Source organism: Dysidea avara, chromosome 4 (genome assembly GCF_963678975.1).
Source record: "Dysidea avara chromosome 4, odDysAvar1.4, whole genome shotgun sequence".
Classification (NCBI taxonomy): Eukaryota; Metazoa; Porifera; class Demospongiae; order Dictyoceratida; family Dysideidae; genus Dysidea; species Dysidea avara.
In genome coordinates, this window is record NC_089275.1 from 2,108,699 (window position 1) to 2,128,107 (window position 19,409).

Sequence of the window (19,409 nt, forward strand, 5' to 3'; positions counted from 1 at the left end):
TGGAGTAAACTATTAGTTATATTATGTACAAAGAAGAAAACATTCATGTATACAAATGGCATGTAACAATGAGCGATCATCATTCCATTTTTGTGATTTTCTTTATCACTTTAAGTGCATCGTGTTGCTTTACTATGAGCAGTGCAGCCACTAGCTGAGAAACTTTAGCTGTTGATCCTTTCTTCTGTCTCCATTTGTCTAACATACGATATGCTCTCTCCTTAGAATTGCCATAGTCACAAAATACTTCGTCCACTTCATACTCCTCTAGATCAAGTAATCGTCCTACTATGCGCCATTTTCCACTTAAGTAACAGGCAATATCTACCAGCAAGCTCTGGTCACCATTAATGTCACTACTTAATATTCCTTCTGCTATTTCACTCTTACTAGATAAAAAAGTAATGCTCTTGTAATTGTCATCTTCTGTAAATACTTTTTGTAGACAATCAGACTGGCCTGTTTTACACAATGATCTGTATAACTGTTCTAACTTAGTAGATGAGTTATGTGGTGGACACTGCCACCACTGTAGTAATGCTTGATAGCACCGCTCATTGTTTGTGTCATATTCTTCATGTAGTTTGTTAATGTCATTTCTGTCATAACCAAGTTCCTCAGCAACCTGTCTTAACCTGCTGATCTTCAAAGCAATTTGAACTAGTACACTATTGGTGATATCATGTGGTGGTAAGTCAACAATGACATCATCAAATGATGATATCACCCCTATATGTGGAACAAACAGCAAGGTAACATTATTGTGTTAGTTCAGTTATGCAACTGGATCAACATGACTGACAAGCCTATAATGTCACAATGGGTTTAACACATGCATCTGTAAGTTAGTTAAAACATCTGGTTTCATGCCAATTCAGCCCAAATATCAACCCGCTTGTCATTAGCAGACAGTTAATTAGTTAGTGATGTGTGATAATAATTTTGCTATATAACGATACTTGTGATTGTGATTGTGTTATAAAGTCCAACCTGTCCAACCTGCATATTGCATGATGACCATTGTTAGGTATTTTTGTGGGTCGTTCCTGTTCCTGCTTCCCGTTCACATCCCGTTCCCATTTACCTTGAATTCTACTTACCCTGAATAATCAGTGGTGATACACCCCCTCCCCTTAAAAAACTATAATACTCTAATAGAGCAGTCAGTCAAATACTCTAATAGAACAGTCACCACATACATACCGTATAACACTATTAAGAATCTTCCATAGTTGCTGAGTTTGAAAAAACTATCATCTGTAGTACTATCTCATGCATGGGCACGCTTAGCCTGCTAAGGATATTTTGCTATGAAATGCTCATGGTCTTGCATATGCCATTCTTCAGGTCTATAGCTATAGCTAGCTGAACTACTCATGATTGTCACTTATCTTTTGATCAATGTAGTCCACATAGAAAGCAGTATGGTTTAGATATATTTGCAGATAAAACCACTCTGCATCTAGTCCTAAAACATATGATGATATAGCTTTTGCTTTTGAGGGGCCGCACCCCAAACCCTCTGCTCTATATGCCTACTACCATGGTGCACCTCCCTTGCCAACCCTGGATCTGCCCTTTATAATAGTTGTACTTTTCCGTTAACAAATGAGTTTAGAGAAAATTTCAAAATTTACAGAAATCATAGGTATAAAAAAGCAATGTGAAACAAGAGAGGTCTAGTCAAGTTTTAATTTTTGGCTATAGCTATACCACTGACAGATTTTACATGTATATGACTGAAGTAGGAATTAAATGTCCACTAGTATAGCTGCAGGTGTAGATGACATCCCTTGTTTCATTGCTTTGATCCTTAAATTTTCAAATTTGTCCTTATACTTGTTACCAATGGGTTGCTTCACATATATTTTAGCATGTTCTGTGCCTGTTACACAACCCTACAAAGAGAGAATGATGTGTGAAGCTAGCCTGCTTACTTCCCATTGGAGGAGTGGTACAAAATTACAGAGAATTTTTTTGCATTTATAGAAACATGAAGCAATTGGTACACAACTGCAAATCAACACCTTGCATTCCCTGTCAGCGAAAATAAAGGACGACAAAGGTAAGTCCAAAAGTGACATAATTACTAAAAACTCAAACTCATAGGTATTATGTTACCCTTGCCTGAAAACAAGCTTTTGTGTTGTACTAAGACCTGCCAATGTGCCATGGTTTCTAGTCTATTTTCATTTTTTGAAAATATGCAAACTTTTGTGAATACTGTATGATATGAAGCTGAAATGTCACCTCAGGATAAGTATGTGCAATAGCATGGCCACATGCATAATGAGTGTAAGTTAATGTAGACATGTGATGTATGTATAAAAGAATTGAAATAAAACAGAATTGCACAAGTAATAGTTGTAACACACTCATGAGGTTTGTATCTGATTTGTAAACACGATGCAACCCTTGGGTGTCATGTTTACAAATCAGATACAAACCAAATGGGTGTGTTCTAACTGATTTGTGGTATGGGGCGTGCGCAGATCAAAGTCGCCCATTTGTAACACGGAAGAAGCAAGAACGCAAGGCTAATACTGAGGATTTCCAAATCTTTGCAACGTCAAAGTGCAATGCGTTTACGTGCACGCCTATCACATGAAATTTAAAATTCCCATAACACGCCATGAGGCCAATGAAACACTGACACACAAGTATAAAATCTATCAACAAATGATTTGATTGAGTCATAACTGTTGGTCTGGTCTAAAGGGTCTAAACCGTCGGATGGGTATAGGCAGGAAATGAGGTGTTGGGTCACGTTTTACATTTCAGACGTGTTGCAAAAATTTGGAAATCCTCAGTATTGGCTACCGCTAAGCGCTGTGTACAAGGAACGATTTTAATCACTAATTACTGTCTTGATGGTTAGTTAATTCATTGTTAGCTAGTTTATTCATTGGTAGCGTGTGCCATCATCGATGCCATTAAAACAGCTTCTGCATCATTTAGACGGGTGTAGCTGAAGTGTCTGATATTCATTTCTTTTGGTTAGCTTAATTTATTGGCAAACAAGCATGTGGTAGATTACCAGGCTCAGCCCAGCAGTTATACCGCTTCCCATTTACTATGATTCAGACAAGTGCAGTGTTGTGTGTTCATTCGTTCCAGAGCAATTTACCTCCTTGTCAGTCTTTGACGTACATTTTTTTTTTTTTTTTTTTTTTTACAATAGCATCTACAATGACATTTCACACACATACTTCTGTAAAAGTTTCATTACAATTGACCACTCTTGATCAGCTCCCCTCAGTCTAAGTTCCATGAGAATAGCAGCCCAAATATCAGGAATCGCACCAATAAAACTTCTGAATAAATCCAAAGTGTCAAATTTTATTGGTGAGGAAAGTAGCAACGAGTTATTAGTCAGACTTCTCAGACTGTATGTATGACTGTATGTATGTATTAGCCTTGCATTGTGACTTCCTGTGCTGGTCTGGAATGTGGTTTCGTTTGAAGTCTTTGAACTAATTAGCGGCCAGACTGTGTGGCCAAAAGGAGGTACTTAGCCATGCTACAATTATTTGTAAGCCAGTTTACAACTGATTTACAACTGATTTGTAACAACACCACAGATACTATATACTTACAAAGGATTGGCAACGTACATAACAACCGTTCGACAATCCTCATTACGGTCATGTGAGTTGTTACGTAAGTGAGCGTGTCTATTGTCATAGATACGGCTGAGACGACAGCCGTTCCCAGTGCTGTTTTTCGTTATCTACGAGAGGGGAACTACTCTTGCAAAATATTATTGTAGCGAGTTATGACCGCAGGCCCATTTCGTCATTGCCAATGGATGAGATCCAGTGACTCGGCTGCAGCTGAGCTGTGACGGTGGCATATAACACTATAATCTAAGCTGGAATCTCACCTGAAAGGTCCACGAATGGATTATACTGCTGGTATGTGTATTTATTGATACCATCATTGAAACAATGAGAGAGAATGTACATAATACAATAATAATAATGTTGTGTCCTCGGTCACATGCGACCACAGAAAAGTGTTACAAAAATACCAGTGTGGGCATGGCAAGGAGTGAAATACAAAAATGTATTGAATATACCAAGTAATACAGTTAAATCAGTTCGGGTCTGGGGAGAACCATTCACTGCATTTCTGAGCCATACATATCCTCTGAGAAGCTGATATGCATTTCTTTGCTGCAGTGTCTAGTATTTGCTGTACAGTGGACCTTGGCAATGAATATCAATATGATGATGTACTACTAATAAACTGTGGTAGTGCGCCTGGCGATTGTAGCTATGGAGTAAAAACCGAGGTAAAATCGATAAATCTGCCTGCCCGAATATCACTTGTATTCTTGCATACTCCAAGTTTTGGCATACTTCTACTCGCTGCAGTCTATTTCCTATTGAGTAATTTCACTATCAGATGAGTATATGAAATTGTCATGCCTCTACTTGTCATTAAGAATAAAAGTCAGTTATCAATCATAATTTTAAAATTTGTCAGTAGAATTAGACAACACTACATAATTGGGCAAATTATTCCATGAGTTGATGGTTCTTACTGAAAAAAAAATTGCTGCAAAATTTTCTTTTGGACATGAGGTTTGAAAAGTTTAAAATAATGTCCCTTGTGACACTTGACGAATTCTGGTGAAAGAATAATCCAGGTTGTAGATTGAAATTCCCATGTAAGATATTATTATATATACCATTATCATGTCAGCAGGATACCTTCAATAAGACAATGTAGGAAGCTTGAGGGTAACCAGACATTCATCATACTCTAAACTGGACAAATCCCGAACACATTTAGTGGCTCTTCTTTGCACTCTCTCTATCCTATCACAATCTCCAATATTTCACGGCCCATGAAATAAATCATGAAATGACTTTCATGTTACATTCATGATTTAACGTTGATGGCATGGCTGTCATAAGCATTTCATGGTGTAATGCTCTGGTATAGTGCGTTAACTATAGCATGTGTCTGCATTGGTTGAGAGATCAGCAACCAAGTAATTAGCACAAAATTTGGAGTGAAAGATTTCAGATTTCAAGAATTGACATACGAGATTTAGAGCTTGCTGCTGACCCCTCAGCACTGAGTAGTTGCAACTGATCACACAAGCTGTGGTAGATGCGATTGTTATTAAAATGCTATGTCAATTTCATTACCCTTCCAAACTAGTGATTTTTCTGTGACTATGAAATCAATTCTAAGAGGGAATTCAACAAAACCATCTATGACATGTCTACATTTCATGGCTGTTCCTTAAGAGTACATGGCTATATTGATCTGAATAATATGTCAGGTTTCGTAACAGAGTAACAGCATCTTAAACAGCAATTTGTATTATTGTTGCAACAATAACCACTGTTGTCACTTTTCTAGCATTTTTTATAGTCTACAAAAGGGTGGAAACATTCTATCAACAATAGTTGGTATGTGGTTGTGCTATTCAGTATACTGTGCTTATTTGTACTAATACAGAGTCTGAACTGCAGTGGATAATACTGAACATGATGTGCCGAGATAGTATCAGGCAAACTCATTTCGGTTCACGGCTACTAAATAACAGTTATTGTATTTGTCTATAATGCATGGTGTGCGTATACGTTTTGTTCATGATTGATACTGGCGATGCCAGGTTTATATGCTACCTTCAGTGTGACATGGCTACATCAATTTGATATCCAGTGGACCAACCGTTTTGTTATATCCATGTAGGCTCTTGATCCACCACTGTATGCACCAACATAAACTACGTTGATGTCTCACATATAGTGTGCTTCACTACTAGCAGCTTCATTTTGCTTCCACTACTCTCTCCCTCACTGCGTCTAGATAAAATGACCATCTCAACCAAGTGGTGGACGGCTATACACCAGTGACTGTGACTTCAGGGCAATACATTGAGTATGCTCTCTTATGTTGTATAGTAATTTGCTGTTTCTTCTCCCACTGCTTTGTTGAACACAATTTATAAGAGAATACTTGAAACTATTAGTAAGGTGCAGTGCTTTGTTTTATAGAGTTATTTCCCAAGTTGTGATTTGAAGCTCAGTTTAAAGTAATTTCGTTATGTTGATTTGTGGAGTTTTGTCATAGCGAATTTGTTTCTTTGTAAAACTCCACAAGTGTGAATAGCCATGAGTTTCGGAACTTCTTTACGCACTAGGTTGAGGTTTTAGGGTGTGTTACGCTATTTTCCTTTATTGGTTACTCACCTAGTAGTGCTGGGCTCTTTTGAAGAAGGTTGTACATCAATAGAGAGAACTACCCGTGCTACGGAACGGGAAGAAGAAACGAAGAAGCTTTTGTGTCTAGTAACCGGGCAGAGGGGCGTAAAGACCATAACGAGGATTGGATATAACGTCACTATTGTTTTGATTGTGCATTGCCAATCCTTTGTAAGTATAGTTTCTGTGGTAACACTGGCGGCAGACTTTGATCTGCCAACGCACCATACTACAATAATTATTGTCATGGCTTTATTCACATTTGCATGAAATCCTAAGGGAGGAATACTACACAGTATGTATGTGAAAAGAGATAGTGCAAGTACAACAATGTAAACTTCACAAGGATTTTCAAGTGTGCTCTAGTCATTAGACAAATAAACATATTGTAATAAATACACCAGTAGCTCATAATAAGTGCCAAATACTTACTAGTCTGTTCACTGAACATGTCAGAGTGTACATGAATATTGAGTGATGTGTCTCTATCATGACATCCTCTTAACCCAGTCACCTGCAAAGTAATGTCACAATGCTCAATTATGGCCTGATATTTGTGGTAGTAAATGTCTAATATTATCCTCGGAGGGTAGAGCATGTCATCAACTTTCTTCTTCAGCCACATAGCATGGTCAAAATCATCTTCATGTGAATTGTCTAGTATGTCACTTTCATGTACCTGTAGAATGACAAAAATACCCAGTGGTCATTGAAGCTACAGTGTATCAATACACAACACAACGTGTATTCTAGCTACATATTGGAGGTTGTGTTACAAACAGAACCCCAGACACATCACTAAGGAATTTGTTTTGGTGTCCTTTATTGTTAAGGAATGCTATCATAATGTCTCAAATTATGGCACAAGTATTCATTTCTCTTTTACTCTGGCCACTAAACAAGGTTGGCAATTATACAAGGTAAATAAAATAACGACAAGGCATTACTATACTAATAAAAAAGAATTACATCATATCGTATAGAGGGAAACTTTGGCGGGGGTAAATGTTGGCGAATAGCAAGCTAAATTGCATTTGGCAAAATAAACTTTGGCAAATTCAAGCCCAATCTATAGCTATATAGATGCTATTCTCAGGCGCAATGAGTAATTGGTGGGTTAAACTTTGCCATATTTGCAGCGAATCATCAAATTTGCAAAAGTTTTACCCTGCCAAAGTTTCCCTCTATACGGTACTACTTCAATTCCAAACTGTTGGAGCAGGCAAGGCTGGCAATCATGTATTCCTTGGATCACCTTTATACCGCTGAGTTGTACTGTGTTTGATGTACATATTCCTTAGCATCTAACACAGATTCAAATTTAAAAAAAAAGGTCAAAAATCTTTTCACTTCATTGTCAATTTCAGGTGCTCAAGGCAATTGTCCACACTTGGCATTAATTTGAGACCTGGCATTTATTCAAAACCCAGTGTTTATTACTGTTGAAAGGCTCTAAACCCCCGAAAACTAAGGAATTTATACAGGACTGGTCATAATTTGATGGAAAACAGTAATATTGTTGATTTGGGACAGACAAATGCTCTTTGTAAAGAGATTGTCCAGCGCCCTTTTAAGAACAATTCCATTGTGTATCAAATGCAAATTATTCCAACAAAATTCATTCATACATATATATATATATCGTACAAATGCAACACAGCGAGCACTGAAATGCATGCAATTAAAAAACGTGCGAAAAATGGGATGTGGTAGTTGTTTCATTCACAAGTAACTAAAATGGCTGCCACATCCCTGAAATCTTGTGAACGAAATGATTGTCATGCCCTGTGGCTGTGTTTTTTTTTAATCGTGCAAAATTACGTAGTACTCGTGACATTGTGTAGTATCATATCCCAGTTGGTTACACATGACTAGTGGGAGCAAACAAAAATCAGGCAATTGCGCAACACATATGAAATAGGCACACGTCATGTATCATCACTTTATGGTTTGTTTTAAATGGTAAGTAAACAAGTCTCTAATAACAAGCACGCCAATCAATCAACAATCATTCACATGAATAAGAAAAAGGATTCTGGTTAAACTTTCGTCTCCTTCGTGGATAACACAGTAATCTCGAATAGGTGGGCATAGAGAATCTAATACATCTGATCCATTAAGGATTTCTACTGATCTCAACCTCCAGCAGGTGCTGTTTCACAATAAATTGCTCATATTTCATCTACTGGGGTGTAGAATATAACAGTTATAACACGATTGCTTGGGATATGACTAAATATACACACTCTCCCTTGAGCGCTCTGTGGTCTAGGGAGGTCGTGCTTATATTTTAGTCATATCCTTTGTAAGCATGCTATAACTATGTATAAAAACACACAATACATACCGCACAAGCTGGGCTCCTCTTGTTGACCTTCCAACCTCCAAGAGCAGGACTATCCACCTCCACAACTAGTCTCTTACTTTCATCAAAAATAAAATCAAAGGAATGATATAGTAATGACTGTGTTGACTGGGATTGATTGGACATCTTCTCCACTTGTTGCTTACATGCCTGCAAAAGCATTCCATACAATATACGAATGACACTTCAAATTGAGAACATGGTATTTACACAAATACATTGTGATGAACTTGTATACCTTTTTGTTCATGGTTGATGACATCTTGGTATACAAGGTGCTTAATATAGATTATATAGTGCATCGATAAGCAAAGCAAGCATAGTCACACCCATTAGTCTATTGTTGCAGTGATGTCCTTGTAGCAGTGACAGATCTTGGAATTTATAAAGGGGGTTTCCAGTTTAGAAGGTGGACATAAAAGACTGACATGGATGAGTGTGCTTCACCATGCATGCAAAGCATGCATGTGCTAGGGGGGTCTGGGGACATGCCTCCCAGGAAATATTTGAAATTTAGATGTTCTAAGACAGCATTTGGCAACAATGTTAGTTAAAATAAATCATTACTGAGTCTATTTACAGAGTGCTGAGCATGCATATCATTTACTATAGGCACATGCCACAATAAATTAATTAAAATACTGAACTGTTGCATAATCATTTTCAAAAGGGGGTTTCCGTGGAAACCTTGAAACCCCTAAATCCGCCACTGTGTAGCATATATTGGTGCTAGAATTTTACAAGCCTTAGTATTATAGTATATAAGTAACAAACACAATCATATCACAGATATGTTATAAGGATACTTGCTGTTGTGTAACACTACTATAACTGTACAGTATTACGGTAATGGGTATTGAGACAAGTTTGGCTTGGTAGAGTGCAAGCAATGTAATCAGATGTTAATGAGGAGTGGCAATTGATTTTAAAACCACTTTGTGAGTGCTCTATTAAAGCACTTGAACATTCTTATCAGAGTATATCAAACTTTCGTGGCATTTCATCTGCACTCCTAGTAACAAATCTTCACCCAGATATCATTCTGAAGAAAGTACTTTCAACCCTTAAGACTTTTCTTTTTTCATAGCCTATGCTTCTCTCCACAAAGTTCAGAAACATCCCATATGAGAGGAGCGTATCTATTGCCACACTGTCCTGTAACAAATGATTACATGATGGGTCATTTCCACTCATGTAGCAACTTTTCCTACTGAACTACCCCAAACACAACGGCATATGTTAAAATTACAGTAGCAGCAGCAGCACCATTGCAAAAGCATGACTAATCACTTTTGGGATAATTGTCTCTGTGTGTGACTGTTCTATTAGGGTGAATGGTATATTATAGTATCTCAAGTCAGCCTCTCTAAAACAATAAGGATATGTGGTCATAGTGTTTGAGTAAATAGATCATTAAGAGGTGCATGTGCTCGACTATTATTAATCAACCAGATCGCTAATGGGAATGGCCTCAAACTTATCATGAAGTTATGGATATCTACCAGGTGTCCAGTACCTTTATAGCATAAAGCACTTTAAATAATTTTTGGCATCTACGTAAATACGCTGCTTAAGGAAAGTGTTAATAATTATTATGGTTCGTTACATGAAGAAGGTGATGACCAGCCTTATTGATTGATAAAAGGAAGACAAGGCACAGAAAGGCACATCCCACTGGTGAGTTTGCTATTGTGGTGTAAAATAGTGGCCTCCAGCTTTGCAACTGTGGTCGGGTAGGCTGGCAAGTGGGTGGACAAGAAGGCAAGCAAAATATTTAAGTTTCTGCATTTTAAAAAAAAATTTTATATCCTGCTGTATGTAAGTGTTTTCTTGATGTATTGATGTTAGATGGACTAATATTATTCCATAACGATGATTTCATCATGTAAAATGTTTCTAGGGTGAATTTTAAAGGAAGCATTCTGGGCAATTTGCACCATTTTTAGGGGTGATTCATACTTACACAGTACAACTGTACTGTTTGATTAGTCAAAGAAATCACACAAGCACACAAACACACACTACACACATACACTAAAATCAACTCACTGCTACAGAGGTGGGACAATTCTTGGACACAAACATGACAACTGAGAGTGCTCCACTCTGCAAGGACAATGGCCAATAGCACAAGAAGGTATACTCCGGATGACACGACTGTTTCTCAGCACTTCCAGCACTACGGTACTCTGCTAGTCTTCGCTTACGTGACTGAGATGATCCCTTATTTCTTCCAGACTCAAACGAGTCACATCGTTCAAATGAGTCATGTTGTTCATCAGTAGAAGGAATCTTTACAGGTGCAGTATCTGTTGACCCACTATGACTGCGGCGTAACTGATGGTCATCCAAACTGGCAGGTTTGGACTTCAGATACGGGTAAAAGGGACTGCTTTCATATGCAGCACATAAGCCACAAAATGTTTTCATTCTGAGAGAGAAAATGTTCATCTTATCAGACACATTTGGCTCATCAATCTTGCTGAATACTAGTGGAAATTGGTGTTGAGAGGGTCGTGCAATCAAGCTGTTGTCATAGTTACACCGACATATCATCACCTCATGACACTTCACATAATCTTCCATCACCAAATTGTGTGATAACTCTACTAGTACTGGTAGTTGGAAGGAGTCAATTCCTTCCATTTCTACAAAGATAAAGTCACTACAGGCCCTACACCCTTGGGGTAGTTGGAATGGTCCATGACAACATCCTCTAATATGAAGGGTAGCATGGCAGCCAGGAGGGACAGCATTTGGTGGGACCTCAATACGGAAGTTGTGTACAAAAGAGAACAATTCTCCTCCTTCACTTGTGAACGTCATCGTTTCTCTGTCACCAACAAAAGGTAGCCTGGGATAATCCCCTCCTTTGGTTGCTATAGTATGGAAATAAATGTAAGTATTAATGTACAAATAAACAATACATGCTAACGATGCATGTGCCAATAGCTAGATTTACACAGACAATAAATTGCACGGTTTTGGTGCAATGTTGTCCCAAACTCCATCACAACACAGGTTATTACACTATAGGAAGGATTGCCTACAAGGGATTTCGGCACTCATTTTTTGTGACTACACCTTTTCTTTGGAACTCAATTCCTTTTGAAATTTTATCTCAAAGGACTGCTGGCAGTTTTAAGACTAGGTTAAAACATTATCTTTTTTTGTAATTAGGTTTATTATTGATTTTGTAATTATTAAGTAGTTCATGTTCCTTTTGTATTTGTTTGTGTGTAATTGTACATGTGAATGTATGTTCTGTGTTGGGGATCACCTTGTACAGGCAGTATTGCCTTTTGTGTTACCCATCTTTGGAAAAATTGATAATAATAAAAAATAATAATAAATAATAATAGGGAATATAAACATGCATATGGTATCGCTCAAATGTAATGTCATATCACGAGAGTGCAAGCAATTAAAAAACTTGCTAATTATGGTATACCAGTTTCGCTCGTAGAGTATTTAACCCAATACGTTTGGGATGAATACTCGCAAGGGAAATGGATGCCACATTTTGTAATTAACAACTTTTTAAATTGCTCGCAGTCTCTCGAGATGACGTTGCGTTTGAGTGGTACCATAGCTACCAATGAGTATTAGTATAAACACATAAGGGAATAATACATAGGTGTTGTATACAGGCAGCTCCAGAAATACTGTACACATGTTGCTTACAGGTAACAACACACAATCCCATTAAGTGGGAAAAGTTCCACATATCCTATAGCACACATATAGACAAACTAACACACACACACACACATACTACACGTGCGCACACACTACGCACGCACAAATGCACGCACACACACACACACACACACACACACACACACAAAGCAAAGCCTTCAGCTGCTGTGCTAGTATGGTCATGCCTACTATGAGTCAGCACTGGGACACCTGTGTGCTACTCAGGTGCTATGGATTGGCGCAGGCAAATCTACCCGGGGCAGGACTAGCTGACCATGGGAGGCTGTGCCATGTCTCACAGGTGAGGGTAAATCCTATCTGGACCTTAACAGGCTATGCAAGACATGGACGGTTGGTATTTGCTTCCCCAGTTGACAACAGGCCACAGCCTCATTGAAATAGGTGGGGGTAGACTGGAGCAATACATGAGTAAAGTTAGGAAACAACACCAATTTGGTGAAACCTGGCATCAAACCTGGAACCATTCGATCACCAAGTCGATACGCTAGCTATGCTGCCTCACAATTTGCCAGTTCATGTTGAACAAACTGAGCCAAACCCCGTCTTCATTGCTTCTTTCAGTTGTGAGTTATGGGCGATTAAACAAGTGCCTGTACGTAATTTCTTTTCTGTATTGTTACTATACAAATTGAATTTATTCTTGTCCAACCGTCTAACGCTATAACTCCCCAGGCTATTCATCACAAAAGACTGAAACTTTGGCTGTCCACTCCCAGGTACCCATTGATGTTACAGCTGGGTGGGCTACTTCCCCAGTCGATACCAGCCCATTTAAACAGCTGGGTAGACTGGAGCAATGTGAGTAAAGTTTCTTGCTCAAGGAAACAACAACAATTCCTATTTGGCATAGCCAAGCATTGAACCAAGAACTTTTTGATTACCGGGCCGATGCTCTAACCATTCACACACACACACACACAATACCACACCACACCACACGCACAAACACACCACACACCCACACACACACTACGCACGCACACACACACACACACACACACACACACACACACACACACACACACTACACACACTACATGCAAACACACAATCATACCAATGGATAGTTTAGTTAATGAGTTAGAGACATTTTCAACATTGTCATCAACCATTGTCATTTGGATTGGGGGTACTTCATCATCATCATCATTTGTGACAGCTAGTTGTCTTGGTAACCTCTGTTTGTTGACCTTAGCAGTAGGTGTGGTGTTGGTATCAGTTTCCATGATAACAGGTGGTGATGGTAGCATAGGAGATGATGGAACTGACAATTGAGAGAAAGAAATACAAAAATGATGTTATGAATATTTATGTAAAGTACCCTAGGGTAGATGTACTACTGCTTGTATAATAATTATGCTACGTGCTGCACTGCAAGCTGTGTTGCCAGTAGAGATGCAACAATATATCGATATATCATGTATAGTATCATTTCAAAACAATATCGCTGTATCGATACAGAGTCGAACCCTATCGATATATCGTGTATCGTGATTATATCGACATATCGTGGTTTGTTAACATGGCTGACAATCAAACTGTTGTACATTGTGGTTAAACTGAGTAGTATGTAATGCTTCTCAAAGAAAAATTAACTCTCTTAATAAACAAAAAAAACCACATTAAAACACAACATTGACCATTGTTAGACTCCACTTTGTATCGCGCAATATATCACTGTATCGTGATACACCAGAGGCTATATATCGATATATCTACACACTGTATTGCTGCAACTCTAGTTTCCAGTAAGCATAATATAGTTTTGCTTTGCTTAGATTGTGTGAAACAATTGATATATACTTTCTAGATGATGTATGTAAAGCTTAAGGATTAGTCCATGTGAGGATTTGTGCTTGCTTTCTTGAGCACATCAGTTTTGACACTCTTAAGAAAAATATAGGACCATCACATCCCACTAGGAAACTGTAATGAGAACCGTTAGTACAAGGAGTGTAGATTTTCAGTAAAAACAGCTGGATAGGAAACTCAACAGAAGAGAACTACTACCACACAGCATTAAAAATTCATAGAAGAAATGTTGATGAATTTGATGATACGTTGACCATTGATCATCAGAATTTCCTTGCCAAGATGAAGTGACTAGAATATTCAGCTAGTCACCTTGACAAGGAATAATTATGATGAATTCACCAACATTTCCCCAGTGGATGTTTGTCCAACAATCATGCAGCCACAACAGTACACACTGTCTCACTAGTAGTCAATGGATCATCATCATCTTGTTGTGTAGTGGTCTTATTGATGTTAGTAGTGGGTGTGATGTCTGTATCAGTTTCCATGATGACAGGTGGTTCAGTTTCCATGACAACAGGTGGTTCTGCATTAGTTTCCATGCCAACAGGTAACTTTGTATCAGTTTCCATTACAATAGGTGGTTCTGTATCAGTTTCCATTACAATAGGTGGTTCTGTATCAGTTTCCATGACAACAGATGGTTTTGTATCAGTTTCTGTAACAACAGGTGTTGGCACTGGTGGTAACGTAGGAAGATCAGTAGATGACGGAACTGAAATAAAATACAACAGCTGATGTTATGAGCATATATTATCAGTCATGTACATATAACCAGAAAATTTTGAGGGACAAAACTTTTGTGAATTTTGTGAATAATGACCAGTGTTGGGGGATAACGAAATATGTTATAAAAAAAAAAAACAGTAATACCACAAATCAGGAAAAATTCGTCGTCAAAAAATTTTCATCACTGGCTGTATCAACAAAAATTTTCTACGCTAATTTTTCCTGATTTACGGTATAACTCAAGTTACTTTACTTACAAAGTTAAAGTGTTACCTACCTAAGTAATAAAGTTACTTAATATTAAGTAATTTTATTACTACAAGTAACAAAGTTACTAATCTTGTTAGTAATCCACTGAGTAATGTCTAGCCACAACAAAGTAACAAAGCCACCTCAAATTAATGAATGACACATTGTCCAACAACACAATCATGTCACATGATAAGGTGGTAGTTGTACACGTGACAGCTTAAGGCTATGGACACAAAGTAATATAATATGTAATATTATTATAGTTACTTTATTTTATGGTAACTGTAACCAAATAGTTCAGTTGCAAGTAATATGTAACTAGTTACTTTTAAAAAGTAATTGCCCCAACACTGATGACAACTTCGTGAAAATATAATCATGAAATGTTTGAGGTTACATACACATAGCTATTACCTAAGTGAAACATTTTCTAAGCTTTCGAGAATTAAAAATGCAAAATCGTATTTTACACAATTCATGAAAGTTTTGTCCCTTGAAAATTACTGGCTATACAGTAATTATAACAATGCTATTGTACATTGTTCAGCTTTGTTTAAATTGCGTGAAACATTTGAAACTGGTTCTATACAAAACTGTGGCCTACTTGACACTTTATAAGGACACAAAACCATCAACAAAACTGTTGAGCAAACCTACCACAACAACAATATCACAATGAAGCACAGTGTGTTGCTTTTAACTATGTACATTACACAACAAATGTCAAGATCTTATATATCACACTCAGTGTATGCAGCTCATCAGTTCTGATCTCCTCACTAAACTGTTATAGTCAGTATGTGCTGATAAGGTTTCCACATTATTTACAGCTAGCCCCTCAGACAATGTGGACTCCGTTATTGAATTACCAATCCACAAACCCTATTTGGCATTCACTAAGTGGGGCTTCATATTTATTCCTTGTTTCCTGTCATCTCCCGCATCAATTTCTACATAGCCACACCAAATTTTGGTTATTTAATGGTGGCCAGGCCTGCGAAAACAGGGCATGTACACGTGGGCACATACTACACTCTGTGTACAACAGGTCATATCTTAGTATTTGAATAAGATAGTTGCGTTCTGTAACTTGGCCAACTAAATGTTGAATCAGGGTATGGTCATATGTACCTTAATGGAATAAAGAGTTATGAGTGGTTTGAAAAAGTAGGAAAATTTTGTGTGCCCATGTGCCCTGTTTTGCTGGCCCAGTCACAATTATAGATCATGTGAATGTACTATTCCAGGCACATGTTAAAGTTAGTTGTGCATATTAACATGGCTAGGGTAACTAAAGGGTCTCCACTCTTACTCAACAGGGTGCACAGTCAATGCACCTTTCAAGATCGAGATACTCTAATCATAGGTAATATACCCCCCCTGGGTTGGAAACTGCGCCGCATGCCCATACACTTTGTACAAGAACCAGTGTCCTTGGGCTGCATGGTTTCAAGCCTCAACAAATTTAATCCTATTACAGCCAAACAGTGACATTAACAACTTCAGTTTGTAACGAGAATGACTTGTGGTGTTGTTATGATAATTGTTTTGGTAAGTTAGACCACTTCGTGTAACTTCTGGTTGGAAGTCTTATAATGGCAGATTACATGCTTTGGGGGAAGCACATTCTTGGCTAAACTAAGTGCTGTAGGTAGAAAAAGAAAGTATCACAAGGTTACCTATGCTATAAAGAATAGCCTTGGCTGAATAATATGCCTTCCCATAACTTCTTTGGCAGGTTTTTGAGATGATGTTTTTTGGCAAAACGGGAAGCACATTCTCTCAGAGATTCTAAACAGTATTGCTACACAATTTATACTACACAGTCATTAAAAATAATGCTCTGTGGACTGGTCTGGGTGTGAAGGGCGTAGCATACAGGGTGTTCAAACCGTCACATCTCGCGCTAAGTTTCGCTTCTACCAATCGCACAATAAAGAGCCAATTTACCTCGAAACTCGCTGTTAGCTTCCAAAACATCAATCCATTACCAGTGGTGAGTCTTGTTTCGCCCAGAGAACTTGTCTTGTTATTGAAGGGGGCACAAAACCAGCCTGTAACCAGTGGCGCTTACTAGTTTCCAATCCAGGGGGGTATATTATCTATGCTCTAATAAAGCAGTCATGTATGGCACACAAACTAGAGGTCATTCCTTAAAATACTCAAGCCCTCTGCTCAGTGTTCATGTCTTGTTAACTATTTTGGCCTTAGAGAAAGTGGCAAACTGTGCCCGCCAGTATCAAGATTTATCTTTTGAGTAGTGTCAGCACCACACCGTGACATTAGTGTATCAACACCAATAACAGTACTCTTATCAGAAAGCAAACAGTAAGGCTATTAAACAACCACTGGCTTAACCACTGGCTTAACCACAGGTTACTAGTTAGTATGTAACTCTGCCGCAGGTTTCTATTGTAGATAGTAACCTCCACACATCAAAGGAAATTATGCACAATTTTCTATAGAATCATTGTTTATTATCCCTAAAGCCTATGAATATGGGGAGACAGGATCTTGACATTCCTTCCAGACCCAGTGGTAAGACTTCACTCTCTGACAACATGCAAGGTTATCTTCCTCTCTGAGATTCAATTGCTATGGTTCCATTGAATATAAACATACTCCATTGGCACATGTATTGACTGCGGAGTGCGGACAACTATCCCTACAATCATATAACAATCACACACAGACTGTGTACTCTCTTACTTAATGGATTATCATCTTGTTGTGTAGTGGTCTCTACTGACTCTATGGGGGTGGGGCTGGCATCACGTGTTGTTGTAGTCACATCACTGGGGATCACATGGCCATACTCAGCCAATGCATCATCCAACACAGCTACAAGTTGGGAATACTTTTCATCCTCTCTTAGACACTCCACAAAGGATAGGAACAACTCGTAGGATTGGTTTTGAAACCTGGCAATAAACCTGTCCTTCACTCTTTTGGTTTTACCAGTGTATCTTCCCCTATCATCTGCACCGATACAACCTCTATCAATCAGTCGAGTTATTAGCGCTTCATCACTCAAGTTCAAGTGTTTGTTAAGAGTGGAGCCAGCGCGTCGTATTATGTGATGGTGTGGTTCTAAACCTTCAGACATTATAATGTAGACTGGCCACCTCTACTGGCTCTAGTCAGCGAAATACACTTTCACCTCTAGTTCACCATATAGTCCCTCTACAACACGATGTGTCGCGCTTGACTTCCACCTATCGCTGTACTCCTTCCCTTCACTATAAAGTATAAATGTGGTCATTGAACCGAGTTTGAAAAAGGGAATTCCCGGGAACGCCCAGCAAAACGTGTTACCGCAATTTCATCTCAGTGAATTTTGTTTAATTTTGTCTAGCTATGACGGAATGGGAAATTCAATAGGAATTCCCCTTTGGTTCGCACTAGTTCAGCTGTCGTGAAGATGGCTACAAACATACCTGAAGTCCCTACTGCCCGCACTGGCGCAGCGATGGCCATAGTAGATGATAAGATGTTCGTATGGGGTGGGTTTACACAAGAAATTGAGGGAGAAGGAGACGACAGGTTTCCTCTAAATATCGCACTACCAGAAGAAGATGACGAAGACTACCCAATAGAGGAATTTGATATCACTGAAAATCGCTGGCGTCGTCACAAAACGTCAGGAAAAGATGGTAATGAAGAAAACGTACCAGTGCTTGGCTCTGCCTCAGTAATGACCGGCATGGGAGGAATGGTATACTTGTTTGGAGGATGGAACAACCAGGAATTCTCCAATGACGTGTTCAGACTGGACCCTACTAAGATGGAATGGGAGAAACTTCAATCAACAGGTGGTAGTCCTCCAGCGTGCAAGTGTCACGGAGGGATGGTAACACATCAGGGAAAACTGGTGATATTTGGGGGGGTTGGAGCAGTAGGACAAGGGGGTGGGGCTCAATACATCACATGTCATGACAGCAAGATTCACTATGATTATTCATGGAACAATGAACTACACTCATTTGATCCTAACACTGGTAAGATTGACATCATGTGCAGGAATGGGAAAACTACATTAGTACATGTAGCTGCTGGGTGGGTAAAACAGGAAGCGGGAGATAGGTGAGTAAAACCAGGATGGAGAGTGGGTTATCAAGTGAGTTTAAAACATCTGTAGCATGCAAGAAGGGACAAGTAGAATTCTAGATAGTGAAATCAGACTAATATAAAGCTCAGCCTTTCACAGAAGCAATTAAGATACTCTAATAGAGCAGTCACTGAATCAACAGTCTTTCTCTGTCACAGGGAAACAGGTATTATAGTCTCAAATTTCTTTGCTTGTG

At 38.6% G+C, this 19,409-nt stretch overlaps 2 protein-coding genes across 2 annotated transcripts in view; one reads left to right on the forward strand and one right to left on the reverse strand.

Annotated features, from left to right (window-relative positions):
• LOC136254339 (uncharacterized) lies at positions 1-18,414 on the reverse strand. The gene is made up of 7 exons (XM_066047018.1): positions 17,815-18,414; positions 14,528-14,839; positions 13,367-13,573; positions 10,639-11,468; positions 8,572-8,739; positions 6,657-6,903; positions 1-729 (listed from the first exon to the last, which is right to left on the reverse strand). The coding sequence occupies exons 1-7, from the start codon at positions 18,209-18,211 to the stop codon at positions 80-82; spliced, it is 2,811 nt and encodes a 936-aa protein (XP_065903090.1). The 5' UTR covers positions 18,212-18,414; the 3' UTR covers positions 1-79.
• LOC136254341 (kelch domain-containing protein 1-like) overlaps positions 18,396-19,409 on the forward strand; it is a 13,233-nt gene continuing 12,219 nt past the window's right edge. The window contains exon 1 of the mRNA XM_066047020.1: positions 18,396-19,103. Coding sequence (XP_065903092.1) covers positions 18,527-19,103 — 577 coding nt within the window. The 5' untranslated portion in view covers positions 18,396-18,526. The remainder of the gene's footprint in view (positions 19,104-19,409) is intronic.